Source organism: Octodon degus, unplaced genomic scaffold (genome assembly GCF_000260255.1).
Source record: "Octodon degus isolate 3935 unplaced genomic scaffold, OctDeg1.0 scaffold00008, whole genome shotgun sequence".
NCBI classification, from domain to species: domain Eukaryota; kingdom Metazoa; phylum Chordata; class Mammalia; order Rodentia; family Octodontidae; genus Octodon; species Octodon degus.
The window spans coordinates 11,561,699-11,576,455 of NW_004524584.1; the positions used below are offsets into that span (position 1 = coordinate 11,561,699).

Here is a 14,757-nt window from a genome sequence, read left to right on the forward strand (position 1 = left end):
CTCTGTCATATGCTGATTGCTAGAACAGGTTGTGGGTCCTCGTACATTCAAGGGGAGGGGATTACACAAAAGTATGGATATCAGGAGGTGGGGGTGGGGGAGTGAGAGCCACATAGCTTACAGGTTCTCCTTCTTCTCCCCTGTGTCCTCTGCCACCTTTCTGACCTGAAGAACCCTGGAAAGAAAGAGAGAAGTGTGTGTTAGATGTACCCTGCCAATTCACATTCATGAAGTTTGGGGGCATTCTATACAATTTCATCCCTTCAACATGCTTGCAGTTTTGGAAATATAGCTGTTACTTAAGGAAGAGACTGACAACATCAGGAGCTGGTTTTTGTTCTTTCACTCATCTCGTAAGCCCCTCTGCAGAAGGTAATCCTTAGATGCCAGAAAAAGGCTGGCCCTTGGAGCCTGCCTTGCAGGTGAGAGCCACAAGGCCACTCCTAGGCCAAGGGGTTTGCAAGAAAGACAGCTGTGACTATTATAACTTAGAGGAAAGTCAGTCACAATTATAAAGAGATCATCTTATTTTCCTCTGCCTTTTTAAAGAGCTCAAGGAAGAACAAGCACAGCAACATGATGGTATATATTTAAATTACCATAATTTTTCCCTCTACCAAAGTTTAATTTTGCTTTATGGCAAAAATTTTATTTGAGGTTTACCTTCCTACCCTCCGACACAGATGCCAACTGCCTGCTCAGTGTATCAGGGAGGCCATGCGCCTGAAGCATAATTCTACCATGGACTTAACACAGGAGATTTTACTAAACAAAATATCACAACACAGGAAAAAGCCAATGTAATTTTCCTTTACCAAGAATAGATGATGCAGAAATCATGAATAAGCATCACTGTTTATCTTCTTGAAAAGAAAGTCCTTTTAATTGGGATATGGAAAATCCATGGGCAAAGTAAATAAATTAATGCAATATAAAAGTACAGAGTATAATAAAGTAAATTTTATTCAGTAATTTCATAATTGTTTGTTATATGTAAAACCTGTGTCCCCACCACCCAGGTGAAGAATTAGAACATTAACCCAGGCAAAGTGTTCCCCACAATCACTATTCACTCGATTCCTGAAGTTTATATTTTCTTACTTCCTTAAAGAACTTCACTACTTAAATATTCATTCCTACACACTACAGCTTAGTTTACCTATGTTCAAGCTCTCTATAAATAGAATCCGTATGTATTCTGTGTTTTGCTTTTTTATGTCAATTACTGTGTTGGTGGAATGTATATGTAAATTGCTATAATTAACTCTTGTGCATTGAAATGGAGTATTTCATTAAAAATTTTATGATATATTTATTGATTCCATTTTCATATAATTGATCTTTTGAAATTTGTAACTTTAGTCTTTTTTTTTTTTTTTGGAACCAGGAATTGAACTCAGGACCTTTTGCTTGTCAAGCAGGCACTTAACCATTGAACTATCTCCCCAGCAAAATTTGTTATTTTATTTATTTATTTTTTTATTTTTTTATTTTTTTGTGGAACCGGGGACTGAACTCAGGACCTTGTGCTTGTCAAGGAAGCATTTATTCCACTGAGCCATCTCCCCAGCCCCAAAATCTGTTATTTTAAACACTATGTAATACTATGATTTTCTGTAGTTCAATCTCATTTCATTGCTGCTGAAGCATAACCCTTTCCACTATTACTAACACCTTTCAAACTGTCTATACCAAATGCAAAAATATAAATTGCAAAACCAAGAAGGATACATAAGAGAAAACAGCATTATTATTAATATCAGTATCAAAAATGCACACTTTTCAGTGGTCTCCTATGCCACAAAAGGCATGTGAAATGCCCAGAGCAGTTATGTTAGTATAGAATGAAGACTGCAAGTTCGACCACTCAGTCTCAGCTCCGCCCACCCCGGCACAAGGCATGGAACAGACAAGAGTACCACAGCAGAATAGCACCTTGAAGCCTTGCAATCCTCGAGTTCCGTGAGGTCCCACGTCCCCTTGGCATTTGCAAAATGTACAGCAACAAGTCCTCTCTGCTATATTTCCCTGAAAAGAACAAAGCAGAGTGAGCAACAACTGTGAGAGAGTTTATTACATGAGAATCATATCCATTTTTTATTAATTTTATTGAGAAACAAATAGCAATGAGACAGTTTCAAAACCGATTAGTAGGACAGTTTCAATAATTAATACATTGCATATTGTTGTGTTCTGAGTGGTTATTCATAGTACAAGATGCAGACATGTTATCCTGTCCACAAACACTATTAGTACAAATCTTTCAATTCATTGAATTAAGAGAAAATAGCTGTGTATCTCTCCTAACTATTTTCAATATACAGATACAAAATGGTCCTACATTTGTATCAGCTTTTTTGTTTAGTTTTGTCAGAGATGGGTATTCCATTGTCATTTTAGTATTGTAGGTGCATGAAATCATAATCCACCACCCACAAGCTCATCTTTTGTTTTGGATAAGAAACTATAAGGAAGATGAGGTGCTTAGTGACTTAACACAGCAGAGAAAGCAGTAGATCCCCGCTCCAAAATAAATGGCCTTTATTCATAGAAAGGGCACCAAGCACATAAATGGCCACATGCCCGGTTTGCCTGACACTTATTGCTCCTGGTTAGCAATATCCTAAAGCAGAAATTTCTGGAGCATAAACTGGTGGCAACTTCTAATTAAACTAGGGACTGGCTTGTCCTTTGTTCCTTATGCAGTCATGTAGTGAGATGACGAAGAATTAAGGAATATGCAAACAACTCCAAAAATGTTGCATTCTGTTCTTATATACAATTCTCATATACTGTGACCATGCATTCAATTCAGCAGCACACACAAAGGCAGTGTTTGTAAATACTAAGCATCCAATTTAGTCGTATGGCTTTCGGAATAACTGGGTTTTTAAACAACATCACCATGAGGGCCTGCGAGATAGTTCAGTGGATTAAAGATCAGCTTAGACAAGTACAGAGATCAGGGTTTGATCCCTGGCACCACATGCTGCTCTGGCCCACCCCTGTGTGCGCTGAGCCAGTCACTGAGACCAGGTGTGGTGGAGTACGACTACAATCCCAGCACTGGGGAGGCTGAAAACGGGAGCATCACTGTCAGCCTGAGCCAAACACATAAAATACTACTTAGGCAGATGCAGGGGCCGGGGGTTTGATCCCCAGTCCATGGTGCCAGCCTCCCCGTAGGGAGGGCACACTGATATGGTGATTGAGACTGGGTGTGGTGGCGCATTCCTATAATCCCAGTGCCTGGGAGGCTGAAAAACAGGAAGGATCACTACAAGTCCGATTTGTGTAGTGAGAGCCTGTACACCCTGTATTTAATACATAAAAAATACATAAATACATAAATAATAACAAATTAAAAGCCTCACCAGGTACTTTGACAGCATGCTGCCTAATTCTGTCATTCCGATCGTCAAGTGAGTTCTATAATCAAATCCTTTTCCAAACTCAAAGCTGGAAAATTCCTCATGAGCGGTGGTGTTGAGAGCTACCACCAGCAGAGCATCAAGTCCTATTTAATAAAAATAACAGTATAAAACTCAAGGGTTTGAATAAGGAAAAGAAGTTCCACTTGGTGAACATTATTCAGAGAATCAGAAATGGAGAAAAATAAACATAACGAAATGCATGACTCCCAAAATATGGCAAACTGAAAGCAGATTTACCAGATTTGTGAATATGCATCAAGCTCTGGCCTCTGTTTGTAGCATGATATCCCTTGAGAAAAGTTTTCAAGGGTAATTATTTACAAATCTGTTGAAAAACACTAGTGGAAAACTATGCTCAACATCTCACCACCAATTTTGATACAACTCTTACTATTCTGGAAGTAACTTTTAGGAAGTTGCTGCCAGTGTTCATCTCCAGGGAGAGTTTCCTGTGTATAAGTTAATCCTACCTCTCTTGATGGAAAAAACCCTAAAATTCATGTGGAGCCACACCCAAAATAGCAAAAGGAAGCCTGGGGAACAAGAGAAAAGTGGGAGGTATCAATATTTCCAACTTGAAATTACATTATAAAGCTACAATGATAAAAACACTGTGGTACTGACACAAAAACAGATACGTGAGGCAGTGGAACAGAACAGAGGATGTAAAAACAATCCAAAGCACATTCAAACGTTTGATCTTTGACAAAGTGGCAAAAAGCATACACTGGAACAAAGATAACTTTTAGTAAGTAGTGCTAGGAAAACTGGTTATTCATATGTAGAAGACTGAGTCTAGATCCATATCTCTCACTAAACAGTAAACTAAAATCAAAATGAATCAAAGAACTAAATGTTAAGACAGAAACACTGAATCTGCTGAAAGATAAAACAAGTAAAATTCCTGAAGTCATAGATGTATGCAAGGAATTCCTGAAAGAACCCTGGTCACACAGGAAATAGCAACAAAGATAAATAGGATTATGTCAAATTTGAAAACTTCTAAACAGCAAAAGAAACAACTAACAGAGTGAAAATACAACCTACAGATATAGGAGAGAAGTTTTACCAGCTGATCCCCAGACAGAGGATGAATATCTAGAATAAAAACTCAAAAAAATGAAATCAGATCCCCAAAATAAAATAATTAATTAGAAAATGGGCAAATGACATGCATATACACTTCACAGAAGGGCTAATGGCCGATAAATACATTAAGAAATGCTCAACAAGAAATGCAAGTTAAAATAAGACTGAGAATCCATCCTCCACCAGAAAGAATGGCTATCATCAAGAAATCAAATAATAACAAAGGCTGGCCCTAGCTTCAGGGAAAAAGAAATCCTTCTACATTGTTGGTGAGAATATAATTTAGTACAACCATTGTGCAAATGAGTATGGAGATCCCTCAAAAAAGTAGAGCAGATCTGGAGGCCTGGAGGAATAAGGCTTCAAAACACCTTGGAGAAGGAAAGGGGAAGTCGTATGCTTGGAACACTAAGTGTGAGGAGTGAGGTCAGGGAGCAAGGGCTGGAATGAGCAGAGCCTCATGGGCCACATTAATGAAGCTGATGTGTATCCCAAGAATAGTGGGAAAGCATTAATGTAGAGAAGATGACACAACCAAGAGATAAAGCAGGAATTTTTGTGGCCTCTCAGTATAGCTCCTGTGGAAGCCAAGTCCCAGAAGCCAGCCTGGGCCTCTGCCAAGGCAGCACCTAACTGCGAGCTGTCTGACACTCAGCGCAGTCTGCCTGCATCATGTACTCCTGTCAGCCTCTACACGTAGCTCCCAGCTCAGTCCCAAGTTACAATGTGGACACAAGGTGTAGAGTGCAAAGTGCCTTTCCAAAACAATGTTACTATCTTTGACATGGATGATTATGAGTCAGCATTGATAGTCAGACTCCCTCAAAACAAAATTTGAGAATTTTTGGCATGTATATTTTCTTAAGATTTAAAAAAGGATCAAGGGTCAAGGGAAGTTGTGAGTGGGAAGTACCTCAGGAAATCTTAGGCCCAGCTTGATTGATGAAGGAATCTGGAGGGTAAATTATACCAGAGTTGACCTACCTAAGATGTGGGTGCTGGGTTTTTGTATATCACTGATTGTCCCATGCACAAAGAGGGGACATAGTATAATCCCACCCTTACTGCAAGCATGTTCACATTCATTTCAGGTAGAAAAGCAGAGGTATAAGCACTTGTAGCATTTGGGGGGCCATCTATGGAGACAGAACAAGGGGCTCTGGGCAAGTCAGCAACAACATCCCCTGTAAGTGACCAAAGGATCCCAAGACCTAGAACACCTAGATAAGGCTGCAGGCTTGTTCAACATAGTCCATGCTTTGCTGTTTATATATTCAGTGCCTTACCTGCTTCCCTCAGCCTGTCCGATTGATTTTCAAGCATTGTGATACTTTCACCCTGGAGACCATCTGAAAAGATCAACAGCACCTAGAGAAAGAGGATGAAAAAAAAACCAAAACAAAACAAGGGATGATGTAAAGTCCAGAGCTGTAACTGGGTAAGGAGTCCCAAATTAAAGAATAAGGAGTGGGAGAGAAAAATGACAAGGATACCTGTCCCCGGGTTGCAGATCTATCCTCAAATGTATCCCACAGTGACTGCAAGAACTGTGCATTCAGATGAGCTGGGCCACTGACGGTGACCTGCAGCAAACTGTCCAACACTGTTTTCTGGTAGATTTGGAACTTGGCAGGGAACTCTCCATCACTGTTCACCTTAAAGGCCAGGCTCACCTGCGTCTCTGCACCTGCCCTGCAGCTCACTCCCCTGATGGAAGTGATAGCCTGTAAGATGCGTGGGAGGTACGATTCCAAGCGGGGGTGGCCCTGGAACAACGGCTGCCCTTGAAGGTGAGTGGAAATGTCAAACCCGACCACTACATCCACAAAGCAACCTGGAAACCAAGGGAAACAAGGCAAGTTTAATAAGCAAACAGGCATAAGGAAAGGCAAGCAGGAAGGGCAGGGAAAAGGAGAGCTGTTATCCCCAGAGCTGAGTGTAGAGGGTCTCCTGTACCCAAAAGTGTTCAAAAAAGAAGCTGCTCTGGCAACATATAGCACAGCTGATTCCTGTCCCCTTTCAACTCTTACAAGTTCCAGGAACAATCTGAAGTTCAAAACATAGTTTAGTCTTATTCTCAGGGCTATTTCTGTGGACGTATTTTCTTCTTTTACTGACGACCTATTCTGATTCGTATCATCATAACATAGAAAGTTCTGGACTGTTCTGAAGATCACTTACTTTTCAGAGGTCACAAATGCAAATTGGCATGGAGCGGAATGCATGATGTAGACGAGTCAAGCCTGAGAACAAGGGCTCACTCCATCTGATGCTCAACTGCACCAGAGAATAGCCAGGTGGGAAACAGGGGCCAGTGTTCTTAAAAAGAAGCCTGAAAGCTCTGTTCTCAACATGTATGATCTCCAGTTTGTTAGCGCTGATGATGAAGTGAGCAAGCTGTCAGCGCTGACCAGGGTGCACCGCACGTACGAGTTGCTGTCTGGACACTTTTGATGTCTGGACACACTTGTTTACTTTCCAGATGAGGGAGCAACTAGTCTCAGAAACTGTGCTGCTGCTGCTGCTGCTCCAGAATTAGAACTCTGGCTTTTGCCCCCAGGCCGAGGGCTCTATTCTGTCAATTGTCTCCGCTTGGGCACCCAAATGGGACAGAAGAGCTCTAGAGCAGTTGCAAGACTGATATATTTTGTGACAGGCAAGCTTCCACTGGAACAACTGCAGAAACAGAAGCACTCTGAAGACTTCTGTGTCGTGCCAATTTTACAAAATGCTCACAATTTCTTGACATGCTGTCCTCCCAAATCCCAGACCACAAGGACAGAACCTGAGTGCCCCATGGCTCCTGTCAGCTGGATCTAAACTGTGACCTCACTGTCCTCACACCCAGCTCACTTGATTCACCCACAGGAGGACCCGGTCTTGAATACCGTTTATATTTATGCTTTTGGAAGTCAAAATTCTCCAAGAACAATTTAATATCATCCATACATTATGATGATATGAGTATCATCATTAAAGGAAAGAGCACACACTTACATGTACCCATATACAGGTCACTTAGAGATGGTTTTTAAAATTTAAAATTACATGTTCATTTTCTTTACTTTTACCTGAATACCTAATATTGTCCTAGCACTTCAAGAAACTGAGATGTAGGCACTAAATGGGACACAAACACTGGATCACAGAGGGGACAAGAGTACCCAGAGGACACAGTCCAGGCCCCTCTGGCCCCTGTACTCTCAACTTGTCTTTGAGGGAGGTGGCTGATCCCAAATTTATTGGAAGAAGAGAGGTCTCTTCTCACTGAACATGCTTCTAGGTGCATGTTCTGCAGGAGCTGGTCCCTGGGACACCTTGAGAGAAACAGGAAGTTGCAAGTGAATAAAACAAAACAAAGAGCACTTACTGGTTTTCGCACAGCTCTGGCAGATTTCACGAACCATCCTTTTTTTCACGTCCACGTTCTTTAGTCTATTAAAGTCTTGCAAAGTGATTATTTTTTCAGAATTGCCAGATATTGGAAGAAGTTGTTCTTTATTAACATCACCAATGCCCACAACCATGATACAAATTCCATGGGCTTTTAGGGCTTTTACTGCATCTATCACATTATAGGCAGGATGCCCAGATATGACAACCACCAAAATTTGAGGAACACCAGCATTTTTTCTCCCACCAGTGGATGGATCAAACATATGGAGCACATGTTTAAGGCCTAAGTGAATTTGTGGAATCCCATTGGTCTTGGCAACAGTTTGAATTTTTGACTTCCATTGGGTTTTAGTCAAAGTATTTTTCAGCTCTATCATTTCCTGGTAGCGGCTCCCATATTGAGCCATCCCAATTTGCATTTGAGGCTGAATTTTTAAATTATCAATTAAATCTGACAAGAAAGTCTTCATGACAACAAACTCTGAATCGGATACCAAGTCAGAGCCATCACAAAGGAAAACCACGTCGGCTTGCTGAAGGTCACAGGCTGCAACAGGAAAAAAGAATAAATTAGTATTCTTCTGAGTCAGTCTGAACTTTTCCTTTAATTTTTAAATTGCTTTGCTAAATACTTAAACTGCTTTACATTAGTAGCAAATTGACATAAGCCAACACCCAGAAGAGAGTATCCCTGATTGACCCTCAAAGAGAAGGAAAAATAACAGGAAGAGAATGATAATGGAGGATTTTCAAATTGTAATTATTTGCATGATTAATTAGAATCATCACTGAAACCCACTCAGAAAAAATAGGAAGTTTGAATAGATTGGACATATCATAAAAGGTAATTAACTTTGTAGCCTGGAAGTCTCTTCATACTCAGATTGGAACATCCACCCAATGATGCTACTGTGAAGCTTAGTACTCCTATTATTATCAATGTTTCCCATTGCATATGCATTGTGTATTGCCAAAATGCTTTTAGAATATAGTAATACAGTTAATACATAGACTCACCTTATGAGGAATTAGGCTAATTTTCTAGATATAGAAATGTAAATCAGTTAGCTAACTTACCAAAGAACACAAAATTACTACAGAGAGGAGCTGGTGTCTGAACTGCTAGACCCCTTTTATCCTTTAATGTAGCACTGGATTTTAAAAACAAATGTCTGGGGCCAAGGAGATGGCTCAGTGGAATAAGCGCTTCCCTGGCAAGCGCAAGGCCCTGAATTCAATCCCTGGTTCCACAAAAAAAAAAAAGTCTGTGTTTCAACCATGAAACTCTCCACTTGAGGCCTGGTGGCTGCTTTGAGATCAGGGTGCAAACAGAGCAGAGTGAGTAGTGGTTAGAGGAGATGACTGTGACCCTAAGAAGAGCTTCCTGTGGACAGCACAAGGCAACAGGCTGTCATTCAGGACGAAGACTGTGTCTGAGTCTTTCTCGTATCATCTCTTCAATGCTTAAGGTGGTAGGAGGAGAACTTAGACATCTTCCTCAGTTAACCTAATTTCTTTTAGATAAGAAAACTGGTTTCCTGAGTAAAGAAAGATTAAGCCCATAACACCCAGGTAACAGGAAGTCAAGATTTACGGTTTCATTTAAACTCTACCCTCCATGGAAATTTAAAAAAAAAAAATTACCTGCTGGTGCATCTGTACATATTCTTTCTTGTAGAGGCAGATAAATATCTTTCAGTTTGTCAAAATTGTCCACATGGATAGTATTGTTTCTATGTCCTGCCATCATCTCCAGTTCTTCTTGGTTGGCTTTTCCTACACCCACTGCCAAGACGGTGATGCCTTTGTCTCTTAACTGCTGTGCCGTGCTGCTGAGCTCACTCCGATCATGGGATTCCCCATCTGTGATGATGACCAACATCTGCTTCACGTTTTGTTTGATGCGACTGCCGTGTTCCTCTCTGAACAGGATGTTTGAGTGTTTGAGAGCTTTGGCAGTGTAGGTATTCCCTGCAGTAGCCCTGCGTCTCCTCAGATTCTCAGTGATTTCCGAACTGGTAGAGTATGTGTTGAGGTAGAAAAGAATCTCAGGATCGTCTGAATATTTGAGAGCTCCAAACTGAACTCGGTCTCTGCCAACATCTGCTTTCTTCACCAAATGGACCGTCAGGTTGACCATGCTTTCTTGCTGTTGTACATTGATGCTGCCAGAGTGGTCCAGCACAAACACAATGTCTAACTGTTCAATCCTTTTACAATCTGAAAAAGAGCAAAGAGGAAATTACGAACACTAGGCAGGGCATCCTGCACAGAATACTGACAAGGAAGCAATCTGACCTTTGCCAGGAACCTATCCCGTGCCTGAAAGCCCCCATCCTTTAGTCCTTTGAGGAGGCGCAGAGAAACGCGGCGTGCCCAGACCATGACTCCAAGGGCACTGATGTCCTCATCTGTGTAACATCACAATCGGTGATGCTTACACAACATCACTGTCCTTTGCTTCATCTCACTAGGAGAGCTAAGGACTTTTGATAAGCAGGCTTTCAACTGCAAGGCAATGTCAGAATCTAGTTCAGTGTCACCAGCAGGGTGCAACATACTGATATTTGAACACCTGGGCTTTTAAAGAGTTTAGGAGCTCATTGTGTAAGTGGGTGTTTTCATTCAGCTCCCTTGGGCTCTAGCTATCTTCTGAGCCTCTGGTAGGGAAACCTTCCCATGAGCATCTGCCTCTCCACACTGTTGTGCTCCTTCCACGGAGAGTTAGAACTTATTAAAGGAATGTCTTCAAGTGGGGGGAGATCAGACAGCCCATCTCTGCTTCCCTAGTGTCAAACTCTATTCTACACTAGAAGCCAAGAAACCACTCTGGCAGTGGGACTTCAAAATGAGAGATTCAAGGGCCAACCAATTAGCTCAGTGGATTAAAACGCCTGCAAGCAGTCTCGGGGGCTAGGGGTTCGATCCCTGAGCCTGCTATGCAGGCCCCGCCCCCAGGGGGCACTGAGACAGCAATTGAGACTGGGCATGGTGGTGTGCACCTGTAATCCCAGATCTTGGGAGGCTGTAAGCAGGCAGATCACTGAGTCCGATCTAGTAGTGAGACCCTGAACACCCTGTAGAGCCTCCCCTAAAATATGAAAAAAAAAGAGAGATTCTGACCCTCCTGTTTTCTTCCTTAAACAGCTTGAGTGTATGCCTCCAAAAGCTTCATTTTCTACACTTTCCACCTGTCAATGTTAGTTAGTTCCAGTCTTTATACCCAGCAATTAAATCTCAAATTCTCAAGTCCCAGACACAGAGCATAGCTTACGCTATGACCGTAAAAACTTGGAGCAGTGATCACAGAGGGGTAGGAACTAGCCACGACTGATAGCTATAGATCCATCTAATGAACGAGTCAGCAGAGATTTCCCCTCATGCTTCAGACAGAGCCTCCACAGGCATTACGTCTATGAAATGAAAACCAAAATTCCAGGAAGAAGTCTGTAGATTTCCAAGTCCAAGCTGAGGCTTTTGGGTGTACTTCTCAACATTACCAAGAATTTTGTAATCACTGCTAATTTTAGAGGCAGAAAAAAATTCCAAATAAGCTGTTGCCAAGAAGTCTTAGAACTCACCTAAAACTCAGAATTTACAAGGAAATTTTGTTAATTTTCTGAAAATGCCATACACATAATTTTGAAGAATTAAATCCAACAGATGTCTTTATGCTGCCAGGTGAACAACACACACTAAATTTACTAATGCTTTCATTTGTTCTCTTAGCTCTATCCAAAACATAATAGGACACAGTAGACTAAAAGCACAGGTGTTTTCGTCTTTGCGTGGGCTTATAGCAAGATGTCATTCAAGAGATATTGAAAGTGATAGGCTTGAACTGAAGACTGTTCCAACACAATTTGAAAAGCACTGCTATTTGTGACATAAAAATGATCAACCCCCCAAAACAATCAAAAATTCATCACAAATTTAAAATTTCCAAAAGGGTAGCACACGAGCCAACAAATATAAAATAGGGCTAAAAAGAATGAGGAACAGTGAAAGTTAACATTTATCTTAAAAAAAAAAAAAAAAAAAAGCCTGGGGAGATAACTCAGTGGTTTAAGCACCTGCCTGCCAAGCACAAGGCCTGGATTTAATCTTTGTTACAGCATACCATGCCGGCCACAGTTCCAGGTGCACTGTGCCAGCCCCCAAAACCAGGTGTGGACATGTACTCCTGTAATCCCAGAACTGGAGAAGCTGAGACAGGAGGATCACTATGAGTCCAAGCTGCATAGCTGAGACCCTATACCAAATAAAGAAATAAAGAAATAATTTTTAAAAAATTAGTAGATCAAGGTCACTTAGGATACTGACCTGAATCTAACTAAAAGAAAGATGAATTTGTGTTTCTAACTACTTACTGCTTAATAGTTTCTTAGCCAAGAAGCAATTCTAAGAAATCACTTGGATTTCTAATTTTTTTTTAATTTTTAAAATTAAAAAATCAGTACTAGAAAATCCAGGTACACGAGTATTAAAGAGTTGGAAGTTTTGTGTAAAATGCTGAGATCTTTTTGAAATATATTTGAAGTCACCAAAAGCAAAATTATTTAGTGCCAAATTGCTAACCTGGAATATCCCTGAAAGTCAAGAGTGTTTCACTCTAGTGTAAGTAAGAGCAAAACTTAACACCAAAGTCCAGGCAGGAGCCAAGCCCAGAAATAACACTCACCATCCACTACAAATTCAACAGATTAAACGGTGAATTCTGAAAGATATCAGGGTCACTTACCATGCAGAGCACACACTCGAAAGATGAGTTCATTTTCTATTGCTTTCAGGAGGTCAAAGTTCTCAACATGGAAAACGAGGCTTCCACCTCCACTGATCTCTTCCAGCTGAGTCCTGTTGGCGCCAAACACCCCCACAGAGAAGATGATCACCCCACTATCCCGAAGAGCAATTGCAGGAACCCTCACATCATCTTGCGCTTCACCGTCTGTGATGAGGATGAGGAACTTTCTGACCTGGGGACGGGCCCCCTTGGGGTGGGTAAAATATTGACTTATAAAAGTTAATGCACTTCCTGTCAAAGTGGTGCTATCGATGGGAGACATTCTGTCAATCGCATCAGAAATCTCTTTTGTTGTAAAGTATTGGTTAAGCTGGAACTCTTCCTTATTATAACTACTGAACTGAACCACACCAATCTGGGTTTGGTTTGCACCAATTTCAATCTTAGTCAACAAGTCTTTCATGAAGGTTTTCATTATCTCAAAATTCGCAGGTCCTATACTTCCAGAACTATCCACCAGAAACATGATGTCAGCCTTCATGTCTTCACATCCTGCATATTATAAAAAAAAATTGGCATAGTTCTCAGAATATGTTTTGGAAATAAGGCAGCAATAGATACATTAATGAGAATAATATTGAAAATTAAGCAACTAGGATTTTTGTGAAAATTTTATTTGCACCTTTAGTAGAAGCCTGATGACAAGAACATAGGTCAGAAATTCACTGAAGACCATCTGAGGATTTAAAAAAAGAAATGCAACCTCCAAAGTGTGTACTCATTCATGCATACATTATTTGTTTATCTGTAACTCATTTATTCTTATTTGTAATTCTTTTTAAAATTAAGTTTATTGGTACATTTTAGATATACAGAATGATCAATTCATCATAGAGAATTTGTACCTGATAAATCATGTGGTTTCATTTTTTCCATTTTGTTCTCCTCTGTTTACCTCTTTCCCTCCTTATTTACAAAAGCTTTGTTTCCACTTTTTTTATTTTCTCATTTTTTCCCCTTTCTTCCTTTCCCCAGTCCCCTCCCTAGTTTTCTTTCCATTTGAACATTTTTCCCTATTAAAATTGTAGCCCTCGGGTTATTATTAAAGATGGAGTGATGATCTAATTTAAAAAAAAATCAGAGCCCAAATAATCAACTCTCAGCATTTACAAGATGAATATTCAGGGTTTATATGTTCTTGAAAAACACAACTTCAATTCTTCTTTAAATAGCATTATTTTATAGGATAATTGTAAGTGATTAGATGAACACTGTAAGTCCATATTAAACATTGGAGTGAAAAGTTTTTGCCAGGGATAATAAATGCTTCAGTGGGCACATATCTATTCATTATGGACACTTCCTTTATACAGAAACTCCAGGTAGCCTACTGATTGGAAACGAATATATATATATATATATATATATATATACACATATATATAGGCCATATACATATAACATATATATAGTATATTGTCTTCAGCACGTAATTCCTTAGTTTGTCACTTTTTCTTGGTATCTGTCCAGCTGTAATCTCTGCCACCCTATTCCTAGCCTGTTTCTCAATTCTGCTGGATTCTATCCCATAGTACTTGAAAATAAACACCTAGAATCAGCCATATATGGAAAAATGGAAATATAATTAACTGAGTGACTCATGTACACCATGAGAATGGACAAGGAGACCCAAATCAGGGCATGATGGTACACACTTGTAATCCAAACTCTTTGGGAGGCTGAGGCAGGACAATTGCCAGTTCAAATCCAGCCTGTACAATTTAGCATGACAATATCTCAAAGACTTTTTTAAAATGCCTTGAAGTCATCCTGAAACCCTAAGTGTGTGTGGCACTGGCAAAGCCCCACCTTGGAGAAGAGTGGAAGGTGCTCCATATGTGACGTGGGTAAAGGTAAAGACTTTTACATGTGGCTTGGAACTCTCATGACCTACCCCCTTATGTGTACTGGTGCTGGAGACTGCCTCTTGTCCCCTGCTATGCTTTCTCATTGTTTTATCCTCATCACATTTCAGCTAGGCAAATGGTGACCTAAATACTTTATTTCCCAGTCTTCCTTAAAACAAAACATAGG

General features: G+C 40.4%; 1 protein-coding gene across 1 annotated transcript in view; it reads right to left on the reverse strand.

The window, feature by feature from the left end:
• The window catches only part of Col6a5 (collagen type VI alpha 5 chain), a 97,537-nt gene that overhangs the window by 68,263 nt on the left and 14,517 nt on the right, over positions 1–14,757 (reverse strand). The window contains exons 5-12 of the mRNA XM_023704480.1: positions 12,661–13,215; positions 9,564–10,139; positions 7,894–8,466; positions 6,017–6,357; positions 5,810–5,891; positions 3,375–3,517; positions 1,936–2,028; positions 122–175 (exon numbers count right to left, since the gene is read on the reverse strand). Of these exons, the coding sequence (XP_023560248.1) occupies positions 122–175; positions 1,936–2,028; positions 3,375–3,517; positions 5,810–5,891; positions 6,017–6,357; positions 7,894–8,466; positions 9,564–10,139; positions 12,661–13,215 (2,417 nt within the window). The remainder of the gene's footprint in view (positions 1–121; positions 176–1,935; positions 2,029–3,374; positions 3,518–5,809; positions 5,892–6,016; positions 6,358–7,893; positions 8,467–9,563; positions 10,140–12,660; positions 13,216–14,757) is intronic.